Source organism: Myotis davidii, unplaced genomic scaffold (genome assembly GCF_000327345.1).
Source record: "Myotis davidii unplaced genomic scaffold, ASM32734v1 scaffold104, whole genome shotgun sequence".
Classification (NCBI taxonomy): Eukaryota; Metazoa; Chordata; class Mammalia; order Chiroptera; family Vespertilionidae; genus Myotis; species Myotis davidii.
Window position 1 is genome coordinate 693,029 of NW_006296625.1, and position 22,063 is coordinate 715,091.

Sequence of the window (22,063 nt, forward strand, 5' to 3'; positions counted from 1 at the left end):
AAAAGGGCGGGGGTGAGAGAGAGAGGAGAGAAGGACAGACAGACAGAAGTCTCTGTCCTTATGGAACTTATAAGAACTTCATTACAGAGAAGGAATCTAGCCTTCTAAAACCACATGGCGTGCATATTTGCAATAATCTGCCAGTTTGAATTGAACTGCATTTCCTTCATTGCACGATGGGTTTCCTCCTGGGTCTTAAAAATAACTGTCGTGTAAGAGTAACCAGGTTTTCCTTGGACAGATGTGTTGGTGTCAAAGCTCATGTGAACCTGCTGCTGACTGAAGATCTTTTTTGACCCTAATGTTTTAGGGTCCTCCCACCATGTCTTTCTAGAAGGGGATACGCAGCCCCAAGAGCGACTGATCAGCCAGTCCTTAGGGGAAAGCACCCCGCTCGCTCGAGGTCGAGTGAGCACGCTAGGGTCAGAACCCTGTGTTCTGCCCACCACCTTGCCCCCGGAGGGTCGGCGCCACCTTCTCCGCTTCTGACCAGGTCGCTGTTCAGTGTCCAGCCCGGCATTCATGTCCTGCCTCCGGGTGTTGGTGTGGTGTTGTACCTTCCTGAGCACTCCACGCTTTCACTCATTATGACACCATGACTTTTGGTCCTCTCTTTGTGACACTTGAACCTCTCCCACATCCTCTCTTACTTGCATCTATCTCCACTGTGCTGGTGGTATTCTCTAGTTTCTGCCAATTAGCTCTCATTGACGATTAAATTTGGCTGTGTTATGTCCTTCCATCTGTTTGTGGCATATTCATATATATATATATTTTTAAGTATATAAAGTTCTTTATAAGAAATTATGTGGAATTAAATGTCTATTTGCTTTAAAAAGTATAAGAAATTTAAAGAAACACATTTTATAGGTGCTTAGGAAAAGCTTAGTGTTAAAGGTCTTTAGTGAAAAGAAAGTATGTTTCAATGCCAGCAAATGGAGGTCAGCTTACTCATGCACGGTGGTAACATATCTGCCTGCTTCTAACATTTTTATTTGTAATTTCATAACATGTGCCCAAGGTTATTTATTTTTAAATATCTTTCAAGATTTTCCTATTTTAAAATAAAGTAAATGCTGATTTATAAAATGTCTGCAACTATAACTATTTTTACCACTTATAAATAATTCTCGGTAAAAATGTTGATTAAATAGTAGCAGTTTAGGTAACAGCCTTTCTTAACTAATCTACCCATGCTGTGAAGATTCAGAGGCTGGGATTAGATATATTTGGCTCAGCACCACCGAAAATTGATAGCCTAACAGAAAGGCACAGTTTCTTGGAAAGTTCATGAAAAGAAGTGAGTCCAATACTGCTCAGGTCGGGAATTTATTATGCAGAACTGTGTGACACACTGCCCTTCCACTTTAGCCCCTTTCTGTAATACTTTTACACATATCACACAAAGTATTGGAGTTTCCTTCCAAAGGCCTCGTTAGGGGTTTTATGCTGTGTTGATAGTGACAGGAAGAAGGAAAAGGTTTTTGTCAAGCTTTCTTGGGATTTTATCGTTTCATTTCCCCCCTTTGTGGTTTGTCCACAGGACACACAGACAAGGAAGTCCATCCCACTCTCCTCCCGCGGACACTTCCTTCAGCAGCCGGAGGGGCAGACAGCTCCCACAAGTGCCCGTGAGAAGCGGCAGTATAGAACAAGGTATTCGCTAAAGAGAGATCATTGTCCAAAAATCTTGGATTTGAGAACTACCTCTTTTGATACATCTTTTAGTAAACAAATAGTATTTTGATTACATGTAGCTTGCTGAATCCTAAGAATTTCAGTTTCTTAGAATTTTATTCCCAGCACCAAGTTATAATGGTTCATGGTGTAGACTGTGTTTTTTCTGAGTGAGTGAATGATTGAATTTTAGATGGTCTACTGAAAGGACGGATTGAGTCCTGCAGATACCTTTTTTATAAGGACAAAGAAGGAAAATTAAATTTTTAAAACCTCAGTGCAATATGGTATATTGTTTTAAAGGAAGATTTATTTGACCTTGTTTTTCAAATATATCCTCGATTAAATACTTGATCACATAGAAGGCTTTACTAATGTGTTTTATTTTAAATTATTTGCAAGGTCTTGTGTTTTTGTATAAATTTGATAAGAAGTGATTTAGAATACACAGTTTAGTGTTTTGTTAACAGTTTGTGTTACTTAGAATTTCCTTTTTTTTAAGAATATACACACTGCTTTATTTTCTTGGAATTGGGTGGGGGGAGTGTTTTGATAATGGAAATAAATTCCCTAAAATATCTGGGCAAGATAATTTAAATATTGGGTTAAAATAGTCACTGTGTCCTTCATGTGATCCAAGGTGCTATTCCATTTCTCAGTAGGTGAAATGATGAATTATCAGTACTATATATGTTATCACATACCTTAACAGGGAATTGTTAAGCAGTTTCCTGGAATAATTTTTAATTTCGGGTTGTAATATAAATGCAGTAGACTCACATTTAAAACATGTATTATAAATCTTTATTTTTTGAAACAACTGAAAGGTTAACATCTTGAATATTTTTCAACAGTGTTGGTTGTTAGAGATGTTTACTTGTATTCCACTCTGTGTTGAGAGTGTTGGGTACCTGTTTCCTAACTTAATTGAAGTGCTCTATTGAATGTATCACAGAATATTAAAGTTCTAAAAAGATAATGCATTGTTTCCAAGACTGATACGACAGAATATGTAAGCAGAATACTTGGTTATAGAAAAATTAGTGTACATTTTAAGAAGTATCCACTTATTCATAGAGGAATGTCGCTATAGTAATCTCTGGATTTGTATTATTTTTTTTAAAGTTGTACATCCCATTGGTATTTTATGCTTTGCTATTCATGCTTCTTATACAGGTACTTATTTAGTTCATTGGGAAAATATAAGGCTATGTGAAAAACCTGACTTTCTTTTCTAAAATAGCAATTCCCTGGAATTCTCATTCATATGTTTAATAAGCTTTCTTTTTTCTTGGGAACATTTTGAGAAGATAATTCACAATTTGTGTTATTAAGACTGTAATTAGCAATAGCAATAGCCTAGATGAAATGGATTTAAAATTTACTTTTAAAAAATAAAATTTGGTGTTTACGTAAATTATCCAGTCATGACTTCCTGTTGCACAACTAAACAAACTATGCATTCCGGTATTTAGCTGCAAACTTAGTATTACTGGCCATATCTTGCTCAAGATTAAAATCTAAAAAGTCATGTGTTCCTAAAATTCTTTGCATTTCCTCCAGTTGCTGAAACACTTTAGGTTCAAATCTAATAAGGGTACTGCTTATAACTCTCATATAGTGACATTACAGTTATATTATTTCTGTAAAATAAGAATTGCATCTTTGAAATCAGTTGGATTGTATGCTGGATTTGAGTGTTTAAAAAAGCTCATGTTCTATTTAATATCAACATTACTATTTATTATATTCATATTCACAGTTGTCTTTCAGATAAATCATCAATTTGTAAGGATTGAATTGAGGTGGTAAGAAAGGGATGACTGGGGATGAAATTGGTGGCGTTATTTTGCTACTTAACATCACAAAGACACTAGTAAACACTTATTTGAGTTTCCTGAAAATCACGGTTATATAAATTCAACCTATTAAGCATATGACAACACATGTTATATCTGTGTTCTTCTGTAATTGAAATAGATTTGGTTTATTTTATGATGTTAATATGTGCTTTGGGTAAATGGTGTCCATCATCTTATTATTGATTTATTTCAAATTGAACAGTTCGCATGACGTCTTTTGAGTATCCTAAAATATGTTTTTAAAAGTACTCTTCTGATTTGACCCATGGACTAGACAGAATTTAGCACATTCTACTTAACATTGATTGCATTGTTGTTCTTAGGGCTACAGAATTATCTTTTTTTCTTTTGATATTATTTGTTAAACTTTAGTTCTGTCTTCTTTGAAGGTGAATGCAGTTTGTTTGCAATTGATTAAGGCTCTACTGCACTTGACTTCCTTCCAGTCTTCTTTTTTTGTTTGTTTTTTAATTTTTAAGAGGGTGTTTTTTCTTTTTTAAATAAAAATTGAGCTGATAAGCAGTTGATTGGTAAGAGCTAATATTCCCAATGGTTTAAATTCCTGGATAGTGATACAATTTCCTGTTAATGTTATAAATAATTTATGAAAGCAGTTTCTGGATACTGTTGTCTACATTGTTGTGTCTAGGATTCATGCTGAGATTATTAGTTTGGGGTTTTTTGTTTGTGTGTTTTGTTTTTCTGTAATTCTGTTTTACTACTCTCTATACTATAAAAGCAATATGTGTTATTTTAAATGCCACCAGATCATTTGAAAAAGCATTTTTATTTAATTTTTTATAACACTGTAATTCACAGTGTTGTTTTTGATTTGGGAATGTTACGTGGAATTTATGTTAAAATTTTATTAGGGGAAAAGAAGAGGGTTGATAAAAGTACAGATTTTGAGATACAGTAGCCGAAAAAATAGCCTTAAAATTTAGGCTACTCAAATGTTATTGTGATAATTGAGAAGAAAGACTTCCAAGAAATTTATCTGGTTATATTTCAATGTTGTATTCCAATGTCACCCTTACATACCTATTGGTTGCATAAAAGTGTTGTATGGTTTTCTGAAACCAAATGATACTTTTTTTGTTCTCAACTGGATATCTTTTAGAGAAAATATGTTTAAAGATTGTTCATGAATTAACACATGCTGTGCCACTTATATTTTATTTGTCTTGTTATTATTATATCTGCTACCCATAATCTAATGATATTCCTCTTTAGAAATACCTAAATAGGCTATTATTTCTCAGTAATTAGTGTACCAACATGGAGGTTGATGTAAAGCTTTATGAAATATCTAAGAAATGTAGTCCCCAAAGAACAATTTCAGCATGACATATTTTATTATCATTCATTTGAAAAGGAAGAAAGAATTTCTTAAATTAGATTTTTTCCATGTGGAAAATGTTACAGAATATTTTTCATGATGGAAAAGAAAATACCTACTTCTAGTAAAAAATGCAGTTTTTTTTTTGTCACTGATTATATTAAATTTCAAATTATCTGAAATGCTATATTTTTAAATAAATTATGTTAGAGTTATGAACATTAAATATATTTAAATAGTTTTACAATACAAAGTCACAATGTGTTAAAATGTTTTAGTAAAATTGGTGCTGAAATATTTTTAATTCTTATAAAGCAAGAAAAAAATACCATAAAATATTCTTTTCAAATTCCAAATGTATTAATTTTCCAGTTTCAAATTCCAAATGTATTAATTTTCCAGTTTATATTTTAAGTCTCTAAAATCGTTGTATTCATTCTTTCTTTGGTTAATTTTAGAACCATACTTGAGACTTCCTCATGTTTGTCATTGTAATTTATCATGTAACGTTACATGTTATACCTTTCTATTATTCATACCATTGTGTTGATTCACATTTTCATGTCTAACTATAAATTTGCTGATTTCTTTCTTTTGTTTCCATCATTATGTGCATTTAATTCATTGAAGAACAAGAAAAATATAACTCTTCCACGAAAGGTAAATATTAATGTAACTTTTTAACCATTTAAAATTGTTCCTTTCTTTCATAATATATGAGAAAGTTTTATAAAAGTATTTATTGAAATGAGCAAAATTATTTAACAGTAGTTTTTTTCCCTGCAATGATTTTGTAGGACATTTGGTATTATTTTGTATTGTGAACAGTTCACATCAAAGAAGAAACTATTAAAATTAAGAATATTTATCTGCACTGACAACTAGAAAACCATTCTTATTTTATATGTTTCTGTTTGTTTGCCCTGCTCTATAGATAATGACTTAATTCATCCTTTCTGTTCAGGGCAGTATATGGTACAAAGGAATAGAAAATCCCTTGATTTTCTCTTAAAGATAGCAGTAATCCTGTTGAATGTTGGGTTCCCACTGCAGTCATGCATCTAGAACAGTGATGGTGAACCTTTTGAGCTCAGCGTGTCAGCATTTTGAAAAACCCTAACTTAACTCTGGTGCCGTGTCACATATAGAAATTTTTTGATATTTGCAACCATAGTAAAACAAAGATTTATATTTTTGATATTTATTTTATATATTTAAATGCCATTTAACAAAGAAAAATCAACCAAAAAAATGAGTTCGCGTGTCACCTCTGACACACGTGTCATAGGTTCGCCATCACTGATCTAGAAGGTAGCTGCCAAAATACTACTCCTCATGTTATCAATATTGTTATAATGCCCATCAATTCTATCTTCCCAAGGGACAGAGAAGGGAAACCATTCGGCCTGCTGTATTGGCACATTGCGACATCCTATCTTACTGTCTTTTGGATCACATTTGATTTTTTGGCTTTGGACTTGAGTTTCAAGTACATGCACACTCATCCCACTCTCATGTGCCACTCACATCATTTTCTATTCAGTGTCATTTTGTCCTCATAGTTAAATATTTGAACATGAGTTTTTGCTTAATGAAATAAGTCTTATAATGCTTAAAATTATATAATGCTTTATAATTTAATAAAATACATTTACTCAATATTTTCAGATTAATGATTGAATCAGTTTGTTGTCCATAGTAACCCTAAAAGTCCTGAGAGTAGCATCATCCCTATTGTGAATGATAAACTCAGGTTAGCGAGATTAAGAGATTGACCCATTCACACTGCTGATGAGTAGTAGAATATGAGCCCAGGTGTCTTACTTTTAACCTACTGCCACTATACTGTAGTGGATTCTTTTTTAATAGAATCTCAAATACCTTATCCCTAACTCCTAGTATATTAAGGTATGTTTTATGTATCTCAGTGTTATAGTGTGGAAATGTGAGCTAATATTCAGTTACTTATTTCAGTTTGAATTTACAAATATATATATATTCTGGCATATAATGCATACTCTGGCATAATGTCTTACATACTAGTCAATAAATATATATTAATAAAAAATAAAATATTCAATGTTATTAAGATGGTTTGGTTCTTAGATTTTACTTAGATTTCTGGCCATCGTTCATTTTTAATTCAGATGCCAGAGACACAATTTTAGATTCTGTAGTACAAAAATAGCCAGTGCATTGATACCTAGATTTATAAGAATTTGTTAGTATTTGCAAGATAACTTTTAGTATAATTAAAGCATTAAATGTTTATATTGGAAATGAGTCATGATCTAATTCTTTTAACCAAAAGAAAGGAAAATAAAATAATTCTTTATTTAGAGCTCTTCCGTACATATTAATACTAACCAAAAGTTATAATGAGTTAATCAAAACAAAACAAAATCCCTAAGCAGTACAAGCTGAAGTCTGTAGGAAGTATGCACATTCAGAGGCCCTCTACAGAGCATGTCATATAGTTGCATTTTTACAAGGTCCTTGTGTCACTGAGAAGTGTCCTCACTCTGCGGAGTCTTCCTGGAACACAGGATGTGAATCTGCTTAACAGAACAGACCATGTGGCTGAAGACAACCGAAGAGGTGTGTCCCAAAATGCATCCAGGCAAGGCAGAGGGTGCTGCCCTCTTCTTGGGGATATGCTTAGCCACAACAAGTTTGAAAAGCCAGAAAGGATAGAAGCAAGTTCAGGAAATATTCGAAAGTCAGGTCTTAGACTCACATACACCATAAGAAAGAAAAGAACTTGTTTTGCATAGAAACCCTGCTCCTGTGAGCTGATCTTTATTTACTAGGTTCGATCATATTGGAGAATTCACTTACCTTGAGTGCTCCCTGGGTACATGAGGACAGGGACATGCCAGACCTAGCTGACAGTACAGGATGCAGAGATCCTGTTGAGAGCTTGCTTTTGATGAATGGTAGCTAAGCTGGTAGGACAACCAATGGTCCCAGTTTGTGGAGAACTCAGACGTTTTCCCAAGATGCAAGACTTCGGTGCTAAAACCAGGATACTTCTGGGCAAACTGGGACAGTTGGTTAGCCTTACTGTGGGGACCAGTATGTAATTTCCCAGCATATACATATTTGCAAAGCACAGAAAGAGAGGTGTAATACACTGTTAACATTTTCAATGGTAAATAGAATTTAATGAGCACTTTATGTCAGTGGCTCTACTGTTATATATTTATCTCGTAATAATTTTAACAACAACCTTAGACATAAGTATTAATATCCTCATTTTCTAACCAAGAAAGCTAAAGTGTAGAAAAGTGAAAAATTTGACTCTCTACCAGTCATAACTTGGTAAGTGGTATAGCAGGGAGCTAGTCTCTCTAGCCTCACTCCAGAGACCTTGTTCTCAACCATCTTGCTCTAACACGGCGGTTCTCAACCTGTGGGTCGCAACCCCTCTGGCGGTCGAAAGACCCTTTCACAGGGGTCGCCTAAGACCATCCTGCATATCAGGTATTTACATTACGATTCATAACAGTAGCAACATGACAGTTATGAAGTAGCAACAAAAATAATTTTATGCTTGGGTCACCACATGAGGAACTGTATTTAAAAGGCCAGAAGGTTGAGAACCACTGCTCTAACAGGTTCTCCAACATTCAAACAGCATTTACTTAGTATCTACTGTGCCTGCAATACCACATCCTTGTGGTAACACTATGTGCACACCTGTGAGGAAGGTATCATCTCCTGTTTCAGTAGGAAGAGAATCAGAGGGGTGAAGTGGAATGCCTAAGTAACAGAACCAGGTTCTGACTCCACAGCCCAGGTTCTGTCAAATGTCCATGTTGCTGTGACATCCACCACTCACAACACCAATATCTGGAGGGGCCCACTCAGGGGTCCTACCTGCCCCTGATGACCTGCCTTTTCACCACGCAGCTAAATTTTCCAATACTGGCTTGCCCTCAGATTACCATGCAACTTGAGAAAACAAAGCCAGTGTATTTGAATAAACACAGCACATTCTTGGGGTTGATAAGTTAACTGAGGAACTGTAAATGTTCATATTACAGTTTATCGTTTACCTGCTGCTTTTATGCTAAAATTAAAAGCGGAGAAACCATATCATTTTAGGCTTCACAAACTGCTTTGTAGGCATATTTTAAATTATTCATTCTAAAAGTAAGCCAATTTTTCCCTCTCTGCTACATTTCTTGGACAGTTTTAAAGAGCCCATGAATGTAGTTTGGGGGCATCGAAATAATGATATAAGAAGACAAAACAGAACCAGAAATTAAATGACATCAGGTGAGAAAAAAATGTTATTGTTATAATAAATATCTAATTTATATGCCTTTAGATATAAGTGCATTACTTTTGTCTTTTGGAAGCAATTTTGAATTATATAAAGCATCATACTATTTTTTTCTACAAATATGAATTTCCTTTAGCCTGAAAAATATGTTATTTATACACAGAATAAAAGGTAATTAGATGTCAAGTGATTAAATGATTTAAACAGGAACAAAAAGTTGAATACCATTTTTTGCTTTTTGATTTTCTGTTTAATAAAATGTATAATTATTATTTTAACAAGATAATAAGGGGTATTTAAGGACTGTCTCTAGTCAAAGTATATTTTAAAGTGCAGGTTTTTATTTAAAATGCTCAAAGAAATTACCTATAATTCTTTAAATATTGGCAATTATATTTTGTATGCTAAGTCATACAAAATATAATTGCTATGGAACTATTAACATTAATCTTATTTATTTGAAATGCATATAAAAAGTATTTAATAATTTTCTGTTGCATTAGTTATTCTATAGATGGTATTTGCATAACTATTTTAATAGCATACCATGTTTGTGAAACACCCTATAAGAACAAATATGTTACTTGACTTTTGCTAACAATGAATAACCTGTGTGTTCTCAGGAACCAGCCTTATTTTAACTACCATTAAGTAGAAAAGGATTTCAATTTTATTTACATCTTTATTATATGCATACTTAGTAGATATTAGACCAGGTGATTCATTTCCTGTTATTGTATGTGAAGATTTTGAAGGTTCAAGTTTCTTAATTTTCCAGGAAAGTGCTTTTCCTGAACATTTCTTATGAATATTTATGAATGTTTACTCATAAATATTTAGAGTTCCATTACTAAAAGTGTCTGATTTATCCTTCCCCCCTCCCCCCACCCAAACTGAAACTGTAGTTGTCATTCTGGCCTTCTCTTTAAATTTTAGCGATATCGACGGTGAAGCAGCCCATATAAAACAATTCAAAATGCTTGTGCGGGTTATTTTTACCCTATTTCCTGTCCTGCTGATTCAGATGTGGTTATTATAATAGTATCACAGGCTTTTAAGACTTCAAGGTATTTAACGCGTATTAACCAAACCTCAATTTGCAAGAAATGCCCTGTTGAGTAGTACAGGTCCCCCCTTTCCACTTGGATTTGTAGAGGGAAGTGTTGAGGATAGAAGGCAGACAGATGTCTAGCCATGGTAGGCAATGTGATTTTTTTTGTATCTATGTCTCCTAAGTGTTGTAACTTATTTTACAGACTTTAAAATGTGTGAACATTTTTACTGAAAAAAAAAAATAGGGGAGAGACCGTCAAAAATTGATGTTCAGTTTAGCATATGTGCCACATTAAATCTTTCAAGATTTTGTTAACACCAGTGTAATTGGAATAATGAATAATTATGGATAAATAGTTAGAGATCACTTGGATAAACAACAAGATGCCTCAGGGAGTGATTTTGTTATTTCCCAGAGAATTCTTCATTGCATGGGCTGCTTTTCTGGAAGGTCACGTTAGATGTGCCTCAGGAGGAGTCAGTGCTACCTTAAAAACCGAAATGCATTTTAAAGAGCTATTTACCCCTGTGTAACACAAAAGGACGAGGTAAAATGACAGACCCTTCTGTCAAGAGCCTGGCTTTCTTATCTGTCAAATATCTGACGAGTGTTTTCAGTGTTACTCTGGGGCTTGGCAGTTTTGACACTGAAAGTGATGTCTGTGTGGGAAATCCCGAGTTTTGTTTTTGACAGTTCAGTGACAGTCAGCTGCTAAAACAAGAGGTAGTCTTGTGGTTTTGGCTACAGTGAGATTTGAGAAATTATGTATACCGTTTACCTATTTCACCTATGCCAGCATTCCAATTCAATTATCTACCAAAACACAGGTCATTTTCTTTAAAAGCTTGTGAGACAGCAGGGTATTTTTAATTGATGTGTGTTATTGTTGCGTTTTATGTTTCTCATGCTGGATAGATGTTATCTTCATTTTATTGTTTATATTGTAGTAAAGTCTTTTACATCGAAAGAATCATACAAGGGCACAAGGGAAACAATTTGACATATTTCTACCCTCGCAAATTGAAATGCATTTTATTCTAGGAAAATGAGGCAGAACTGAGGCATTACATGTAGTCAAAATATTTCAAACATTCAATCTTTATGTACATATATTGTATATGTGTAGTGGGCATATACCTATTTTATCAAAGTTTCTTACTTCCCTTTTGTGACTCTAAAAATAAAAATACACATGCAAGGAATATGTTATATTTTAATTGGAAAATAAACAATAGAACATAATAATATAAAATATAAGTGGTCATTTTTTTCTCTTAATATATAATCTTGGTAATTGGCAAATTTAAAAATGCTGGATATTAGGAACAGAGTAAAGAGAGCATCATAGTTTTCCATTTTTTGAAAATGTGAAAAATAAAAAAAATTACTTTACCAATACCAGTACACTACTGAACTAATAGAATCATAGATTAAAACAGCAGGAGGTTACTCTAAACAATCTCTTCAGTTTATAAATAAAAACTCCATGGTGGAGAGATATATCAGCAATGGACCAAGGCAGCATTGATGAATGGTGATGGGTCTGTGCTGAATCTCTGCTTAGTTATTCCCAGTCCTGGGTTATTACCATTTTGCCCCATTGCTTCCAGGTGTGTGGAGAATGTCCATCTTAACCATGTATAGTCCTCAAAAATCTAGAAAACTGTGAGTACAGACTAGTATTACCTTTTGGATTTTAAGTATCAAACTATCTTTCTATCCAGGCATTGTATTTTTTATACTGGTTAAAGACCCAGCAATTTGTATCATCATCTATTACTTTTTAATCTCAGTGTTTTCCATATTACTCTATTGTTTCTTATATTTGAGTTCCCACTAGCTATGATTTATTTTTAATAAAATGCTTCAGAGAGGGATTTTTTTCAATGCTGTCAATAACTGAGGGATTGTAGGTGTTTTATTCATATATTTCATTCTACCTTACAATTTCAAGATATGTGGTTATCTGTCATTGCTCTCTCTGAGTTATGCATTGGAACAAAGATGGGGCTCCACCATCACCGAACTCTTGTGTTGCTATACAGCAAGGAAGCAGGGGCATTAATTTTTCTATTCATACAGTATGATAACATATTGTAGTTAACTGGACAATTTGAATTATTCTGTCCAGATACTATCATGTATCACTTTTGACACATGTACTAGCTAACCTTGTTATAAAATAAAATACGCAAATCTTTTTAACTTAGTATATTTCATAATATTTATCTATACATTTTTATTTTACACACATATTCACCTAAAATACTTGAAGGTATTGGAAACTTTAACAATATAACATATGGATCATTCTTTTGCCTAGAGACACAATTAAAATTTCAAATTCATGTTAATTTCTAGATGCATAGAGAGACTTGTGAAATATTTAAGGAATTTGAAGATCAGAAAAAAACTCATTTTTTATATAATTGCAAGTTTATGAATGATATTTTAAATTTATTTGTGAATGTTTAAATTTTAATGATTGGAAAGTACCTATATCTATAATATTGATGATATGTGAAAGCAAATTACAAATGACTGTAAGTCAAAAGAGTTTCCCAGAAAATGACATTCTCTTTGGAGGGTGTAATTCTATAGAAATTTTCTATGATGGGTTAAGGAAGATTTACTAATGATCCTTAAGTTTTGGGGGTTTTTTGGTTTGTTTGTTTTTTAAGTCATGGGATTCTTTAGTAATTTTATGAATGAAATAGTTACAGAAAAATTCATATAGGCATAAACAACACTTGTAAATGATCTCTGCTTGTATAGAGATTCATCAAAGATCAACCATATCAATAGATTGGGAATTTATTGCAAAGCATGTGACATGAAAGAATTATTTTAACTGTTTTTATTTGTAATAATATCTAATACTTTTTATTAGAAATTTATAATAGATTGCAGACTTTTAAAATTTTATTAACTTTTCTCATCTGCATATTTTAATCAAAATTGTTATTGTTGGATTATGAAGAAAAAAAATGACTTCATAAGCATGGTTTTAATTTAACCCCTAAAAGTAAGTTCCAGTTTATATGTTTTTAATTGTAATTGTGAGTTTATTCTTGGAATATGTCGATTTATCTGATACAAATGCCAAAGTTTCAAATAACAATTTATATAGAGTAAAAGTGATCTAAAGAGCCAAACCGGTTTGGCTCAGTGGATAGAGCGTCAGCCTGTTGACTGAAAAGTCCCAGGTTTGATTCCGGTCAAGGGCATGTGCCTTGGTTGCAGGCACATCCCCAGTAGGGGGTATGCAGGAGGCAGCTGGTCGATGTTTCTCTCTCATCGATGTTTCTAACTCTCTATTCCTCTCCCTTCCTTTCTGTAAAAAATCAATAAAATATTTTTAAAAAAAGTGATCTGAAGAAAATGAGTTATATTCAACAAATATTGTGTAGGTAAATAAATATCTGCTTTCAAAAAGCACAATTTATTCAATGTCACATGCATCATTCAGCATGTAGAAGGTATAGCAAAAAATTCCAATTTACAAAACAAACTTAAATTAAAATTTTCATGTTAATTAAACCTTACAGGCTAAGAGTGATAAATTGTTTATGCTACTGTTCGATTACAGCTGAAATACAGTCTTTAGCACAGTACACACCCTTATCTTTTGATTATATTAAGTGTAAGCTATATTTTCATTAAGAGGGTAAAGGAAGTTACATAATAATTATATCTATAGTAGAAAAAAAGAAGGGTTTTTAACTATATAATATTAGGGTTTGAAATTTTTTTTAAAATTCCTCAATTTTGTATCTTTTTGGTAAAGAAATAGGAACTGGTATTTTAGTGATTTTGTTAGTTTAAAATGGGCCAACATTCAGAACGTTCCTAAAATCTGAATATAATGTATTTGTGGGAGAATTGGAAAATATTTTATTCTATATTTTAATTATTCTATTGACATTAAATTGTTAAAATAATATAAAATCTTTAAAATGATAATCAGTAATCATTCTTTTTACAGTAAGATATTTGAGCTCTCAGGGCTGTGGTTAATCTTACTTATAGTGAGATACTTGATAGGTAATCATAATCCAAGAACTCAGTTCACTTTTAATCATCACTAAATGTTATTATTTTCTGTATAAATTATGGAATCATGCAATCAAGCCCAAATTTGTGATAATATTATGTTTATACATTTGTCTTTCTACTTAGATTGACACACCAGTGATCTAGAAAAAAAGGTAATTTTATTCCACAATATAAATATTTTTTTAAATATATTTTATTGATTTTTTACAGAGAGGAAGGGAGAGAGATAGAGAGTTAGAAACATCGATGAGAGAGAAACATCGAGCAGCACAATTTACAATAGCTAAGATTTGGAAACAGCCTAAGTGCCCATTATAAATATTTTATTCCACAGTTTTGTGGTACATCTACATGATGGAATACTATGCTGCTGTAAAAAAGAAGGAACTCTTACCATTTACAACGGCATGGATGGAACTGGAGAGCATTATGCTAAGTGAAATAAGCCAGTCAATGAAGGAAAAATACCACATGATCTCACTCATTCATGGATAATAGAGACCATTATAAACTTTTGAAGAATAATAGATACAGAGGCAGAGCTGCCTCAAACAGATTGCCAAACTGCAGCAGGAAGACTGGGGAGGGTTGGGGGGCAGGAGGGAGGGATGTAAGAGATCAACCAAAGGACTTGTATGCATGCATATAAGCATAACCAATGGACATAAGACACTGGGGGGTACAGGAGGCCAGGGGATTGTCAAGGGTGGGAGAAAAAGAAAAAAAGGACACATATGTAATACCCTTTGTAATACTTTAAGCAATTAAAAAAAAAGAATAACCAAAAAATAAATAAATAAATATTTTATTCCACAGTTTAAATAAAATGAAAAATAAGTAATGAGAATAGCATAGCAACTATGTTTTTGCTGGAGAGTCAGAGGAGGTTTACTCATGGTTTTGTGTCAATATTAATTTGGAGATTTTCTTTGACAGATTAAAAGATATCAACTCTCATTCTTTAGGAATAAAGGTTCTCTATATAAAGGGGTGGGCAAAGTTGTGAGTACACGAAACACAAAGTGTATTCTTGTATTATTATCTATATATATAAAAGGCTAAGTGACCATCCAACCGGCCTGTAGGTATGACACACACTGACCACCATGGGGACAGACGCTCAACGCATGGGGCTGCTGGGCTGTGGTGACTTGGCAGTGGCGGTTCTCAGATGATACACCTGGAACCAGGGAGGAGGGAGTCCGATTCTGGGTGTGTCACCCAAGAACTGCCCTCTTGCAATCCAGGACCCCTCGGTGGATGTCAGACAGCTTGTTTCAGCCCGATCCCCGCAGGCCAGGCCAAGGGACCCACCTGCTAGGGGGACCCCCGCTCACTGCACAAATGACTTTGATCTGCAAAGCTGCCCAAGGTGGGGCTAGCTGGGGAGGGACCTCGAGAGCTTGGCTCCAGGGCGTGTCTGGCCTGTCTAGCCGAGTCCAGCCCTTCCTTTTAATGTGCACAAATCCGTGCACTGGGGCACTAGTTTATTAAATATTGTATTACAACTGAACACCTACTTTTTCCCACCCCTGTATATATCATTTTTGAAAAGTAAAAGTGAAGTCATTTAAAACCATTTTAAGATTTATTTTAGTTAGGCTACAACTCTTATGATTTAGTTTTTTGTTTGTTTATTTTTATTTATTTACTATCCTCACCTGAGGATATGTTTATTGATTTTATTGTTTTTGATTTTTTTACTTTTGTTGAAAGTATTACATAAGTTTTGCAAAATAAGGATTTAAATGTAGCCATGTCATAAGCTATGTAATCCTGTTTAGAGAGATGGGGTATTGTCCCAGCAAGGTTAACTTATCAGAACTGCTTCAAGACAGTAGCTCCAGGGAAATAAACTTTTCAGTGTCCAATTACCATCCTCCCTAAGGATTACATTATACTTAAAGTGAAGGTTATAAACCTATGGGCTAATCAATGTCAGATCATTTTTAAAACAAAATTAATATCATTTGTCAAGAAAGTTAAGTTAATATTTTAATCTGTTTTTAGCTCAAGTAGAGATTACTTTGAATTGTTTTAAGCTTTAATTATAAAGTACAACTGATTATCACAGTGCATTTGACTTCAAAGCTCAAAGACTGAGCAGGTACCCAGAGGTACCCACACCATAAGCAGAAGGCAGAGAGCAGATATTTAGACACTTTCATGTATTGCATATGGCTTTCTATAAATCTAAAAGGTTTTTCAATATCTTGTTTCAATTCCTTATTACTCTCAATTGACATTTTTTCTATAATATTCATTGTCTCCTTATATGTTACCAAGTAATTAATACATTTATGAACTGCTTTTCTCAAGGTCTCCTTGAACCATCCTTTAATCATTAATAGTTATCATTTACTGGCTCTGAAGTCAACATTTTCAAATAAAGCATGTATCATCGCTTAATTCATATAACTGTGATGTTAGGGATTGATTTTTATCTAATTTACTGAATTTAAACAAAGTTAACCATCTAATAACTGGTGCTAAAAGTATGATTTAAACATTTAACCACAGATTTCAAACTGTGTATTTATCTCTTAGACTATTAGTCTGTACTTGAACACACAATAAAAAGTACGTATTTACTTAATTTTTAAAATGGGTATCAGTTCTTCTTATCAAAGATGGTAGGCCATTGTTAGAGACAGTGGGATCACTGCAGAGCACTGCTGCTCTAAATGTGATTCAATTTATGGCAGCGGAGTAGACAGAGAAGCAGGAGAAGTTGTGGGTGTGTAAGAATGAATCTTTATTGCAGAGGCCAGTGGCCACAGAACCATCAGACAATAGTCTTTCACAGCAGTTCCATATAGGCATCCGTACACTGGATGGTAAATACATCTTTCCTACAAAGCAGCATTAATCTCTGTACCTACAGCTGTTATCTGAGCAGCCGCACCCTGCCCTCTAGACTCACTGCCTCACATCATAGCGGTACCTAAGTTCTCTGGCTCAGCAGCTTCTCCTGTTTGCCCTCCCCAGCACACTAGCTGATCTCTGGAGCCTCACATAGTAACTACCTCTGAGCTTCACTCTCCCAGCACACAGGCTGGTTAACATAGTAGCTATATCTGAGCTGAGAGCTCTGATGGAGCACTACCAGCTCTCAGCTCCCTCTCTCCAGCTTCATCTTCTTCCCACACTCTCCCTACTAGCTAGTCAGTGAGCTGTATATTACTCCTTAGACAAAGACGGCTAGTTGCCAATAGTGACATCAATCATTTCGGTTATAGAAGGGCACAGCATGCCATGAGACGCTGTGATCTTGGACAGTCCAGTGTATTGACAACAAGGCCTTTAATTAGCCTTGACTATCAGGCACCTCTGGCATGGTTCCACACCATGTTTAATAATTGAAATGGAAATATTTGACAGCAGGTATCTGTGTAACTTGCAAGAGATTAAATCGATAGCCAAGTCAATCAGATATATCATTTTTTCCACTATCCTTTAAATCATTAAGATTTCTTGGCAGAAGGCTTAATATATAACAATTTTTGTGTGTGTATATGTGTATACAGAATATAGAAATAAATGCTAAACACTTGAAGATATTGAATAGTCTGGGAAATTGGCACAAGATAAGCTGTAAAAAGTAAACATAGGTCTCATATAACACAGGTGTGTTTTAGGAGCTTATGCTTCACATCACTGTACCCTTAGCTCTTACCTTTATGTGTAAAATTTAAAAATTAAAGGCAAGGTCTTGAACCTTAGTCTCTTATGATTAATCTAACTTAACATATTTTATTGTAGGCTTCCCATCAAGTCACACCCTCTACTTAAGAGATTAATAAAGGCCTAAATGGAATATATGTCTTTATATGTTATAAATTGTAGAGCTAAAATTTTTATATTATAAATTTTATATATGTAGTCATACATAGCCATAAGAAATAAAAAACTAAACTTTTAGTTCACTTTTAAGACTGGCAAATATTCATGAAAAGCTACTGATATAAATTAATGATTTAATAAGAATGCCTCATAAAATACAGATTATTATAATTAAAAGTTTTTAGGTGACTCTTAGCTGAGGATGTCAGTGGGTGTGTGCATGCATGTAAGCATGTGCATATATGTGTGATGTGTTCAGTATGCATACTTGTTTATATATGTACATGCAACAACCAGGTGATTAAGTATAGAACATATTTTCACAATTATATTTGCTTCGCATAATCATTTATGAGTGGAATTGAAAATATTCCATAACAAATGAAGAAATAGGGTATTTTGTTACTAATATTTTTGTTCCCCATTCTGTGTGAGCTGAGTCATGTTCATCTTTAGATTAACAGTTGCTAGCATTGTATACTCTGCATTTTTTTAAGTTTACTAATGTGTTATTTCTAAGCTTCATTTAATTGAAGTCATAGCGAAAGCATTAAAATCTTAAAAACCATTCAGTTTCTAAAAGGTACTTCACATGTTTTAATAGGCTTCCATTGTGTGTTTTTGCAGCAAGCTTAGTAGTGGAGGAGCGAACAAGACAGATGAAAATGAAAGTGCATCGATTTAAGCAGACAACAGGGTCTGGTTCTAGTCAAGAACTTGATCGCGAGCAATATTCCAAGGTAAAACTAGTAGTACCCGACCAATAGCCTCCTTTTATAAATGTACAGTGTGTATAGGACTAGCAAGCATTGAGATATATGAGAGAAGTGATTCAAATGCTAGTCTTGTCTCATAACCCCCTTTTCTTGCTATTTCCACAAAATATAACTTCATTAACTTGGATTTAATGTGTGTGGGTTTTTCTTTTTTCTAAAAAGAAAATGTAAACACTTTATATTAAAGTCACACAACAGTGTGGTCATTACCAGAGGGGAAGGTAGGGTGGTGGAAGTAGAAAAGAGTAAAGAGGGGATAACTGGTGACAGAGGAGACTTGACTTTGGGTGGTGAACACATAATGCAATATACAGATGAAGCATTACAGAATTATACACTTAAAACCTATATAATTTCATTAACCGGTGTCACCCAAAAAAATTAAAAAAAATAAAGTCACTTAATGATAGATTATCCATAGACTGAATCACATAAATAAGCAAGATAGATAAAACAATTTGATTGCTTGAATATCATTTAACATCACATTTAACTATTAAGTTACAGGTTTATAGTCGTAAATAACATTTTTGGTTGATATTTACTATTGAGATTTGTTACCCAATGACTAAAATTGTGTGATGTGAGATTTCTTATTGTCTGTTTTTAGTAAGATAAGTAACTGATTTTAAACTATTAGAAACTGAAATCCACACAATTCCACGTCTCTATAAATATACAATTTATACTTCAATATCAGTTTTTAAGAATACAATATGGAGTTTATAAACTGCTAGCCATCATCTAATAATTTTAATTAATATCATTTATTAATTAAATTTCATATTGCATGATATAATTTATATATATTATCTGATTTATTTGAAAATCTTATTTTTAGAATACTACAAAAGTGGCAGGAGCCATTACAGGAAAAACCGTGTTATAATTTGATATCAAGAAACCCTTTTGGAAGTTATGACCTTTTAGAAATTAAAAATTAAGTAAAACTATACTAAATATTGTTAGCTTGAAATGTGAACCTAGAAAAATCTACTTATATTTCTTAAAATATAGTTAGCATACAATATTACATTACTTTCAGGTGTGTGACAAAGTAATTCAACATTTAAATATTTAACAGTTTGATCACCACAGCAAGCCTAGTAACCATCTGACATCATACAGTTATGAGGATATTATTGACTATATTCCCCCAAAATATGTATATTACCCTTATTATCATTGCAGCATTATTTCCAATATGGAAACACACCAGTTGCCCATTGATAGATGAATAAAGAAGATGTGATATACTTATATATATGATGGAATATTACATAACCATAAAAAAGAATGAAATTTTGTCACTAGCAACAACATAGATGAACCTAGAGGGTCTTGTGCTAACTGAAATAAGTTAGACATGGAAGGAAAAATACCATATGATTTCACTTATATGTGAAAAGAAAACAAATGAACAAACATAACAGAAACAAAGTCATAGATGTAGAGAATAAACCGATGGTTGCCAGGGAGAAAGGGATTGGGAGGAAGGGTGAAAAACACCTACTTATTTTTAAATAATGGAGGCTGTTCATTATATAGCCAGATATTCAGAGATTAATACAAAAAAGTGTTTACCAAATATGATTTGTCACCAGACTTCCATAGCGTCGTGCATATTAGACGCGGTATCACTTTACATTTTAGGTTAGCTGTGAGAAGATTTCCAACTGAGACAGTGCTTACGGTCACCGTGGCTCAGTGTGGCCCGATTTGGTAGGACTTTGAAACAACAAAGTAAAATCAGTAAAGCAAAACAAATTAGTAACAAAAATACCTTGATGTTCCATAGAACTGCTGATTCCAGCTCCATCTATCTTCTCTGTGGTTTATTATCACTCACTCGGCTTACTTGTCTGTCTGCTGTATGGATATCATTATCATTTTTGTTTTCTTTTGCTACAAATGCAGGAAGAACTAGGAGGCAGGGTGATTTAGGCTTTCTTCCTCCTCCGTCAGATGCAGTTATCTGGAAATGTTTCACTGATTTCTTAGCATTATGTCCAAGGATGAGGTCAAATACAACAGCAGGAGGAGGTGGGGCCAGAATAGGAGGCAAGAAAGAAGTAAATAGAGAATCAGTATAAGATATTAAAAGCCTTTCTGAGTCATTCTGGATTAGGACTCTAATATTAATCAATTGATTAAAAAAAAATCTACAAAGTAAAGTGTGCTACAAGTCCCAGTGAACACTAATACTTACATTTGTAATAAATCAAAAGTAGGTTTATCTTGCTCAGGAAATTCCAAGTTCTCTGACCTTAAAAATAATTCAGAATATTTTTTTTCTCAGTGTCTTCCCATTCACAATACAGACTAGGCAAAGGGCCTGAGCCGAGGTGTATTTGGGGTAGGTTTAGTTGGCCTCCTATTTCTGTACAGTGTGATATCACAGTGTGGTAAGCACCAGGAGGCCCCAGAATAATTCTTTATTACAGCTCTTTTTTTTTTTATCAAATTTATGAAAATCGAGGTTCAGAAGAAAGGAGGCAATACTAAAATTCATGCAGCCTTTCTGCAGAGTGATGAGCCCTGGCACTCCTGACTGGAAGTTAGCTACCACCTTTACTGCTTTTGCATCACTGAAATGGGCACTGTACTCCAGTTTGATTCAGAGGCTCTTCTCCAGTTTTTCGTTTGCATACAATTTAATTATTTCCCTGCCGCCTTTACACAGGCATTCCCCCCCTTATTTGAATGTTAAAAAAACACCACATTACTTTTACTTTTAAATACATTACTGTTGCTCTTACTGACCTCAGAAACTGATGCTACACTATTTACATAAATGAGTATAAGTTATATCAATAAATGTGAGATGAAAGATACATCTTTTAAAAAGTTATAAAAGTATAAGATAGTAAAATATATAAGACAAATTAACAAATGATTAGTTTTTTATTTTATATGTCAAGTAAAAGGTAAATACTCTTCACAATTCTAATATTCATATTATAGCCTAATGCTTATAATAAAATATTTAGTTTCCAGTTACCTCAAATCTCTCTCATGTACTTTTTATTTTTTTTATCCATGTACCCCAACCTCTTTATAATTTACTCTACAAAAATATGTTGCCGAAACCGGTTTGGCTCAATGGATAGAGCGTTGGCCTGCGGACTGAAAGGTCCCAGGTTCGATTCCGGTCAAGGGCATGTACCT

The 22,063-nt window shown here is 33.6% G+C and overlaps 1 protein-coding gene across 32 annotated transcripts in view; it reads left to right on the forward strand.

Moving 5' to 3' along the window:
- RIMS1 (regulating synaptic membrane exocytosis 1) overlaps positions 1-22,063 on the forward strand; it is a 400,323-nt gene that overhangs the window by 305,991 nt on the left and 72,269 nt on the right. For 11 of the 32 annotated variants that reach the window (XM_015569410.1, XM_015569411.1, XM_015569395.1 and 8 more), the window contains 4 exons: positions 311-493; positions 1,544-1,656; positions 5,509-5,538; positions 18,747-18,859. In XM_015569410.1, coding sequence (XP_015424896.1) covers positions 311-493; positions 1,544-1,656; positions 5,509-5,538; positions 18,747-18,859 — 439 coding nt within the window. Of the gene's footprint in view, positions 1-310; positions 494-1,543; positions 1,657-5,508; positions 5,539-9,056; positions 9,160-18,746; positions 18,860-22,063 lie in introns of those variants that run through there. The other 21 variants (XM_015569417.1, XM_015569414.1, XM_015569415.1 and 18 more) reach the window with 6 other exon arrangements.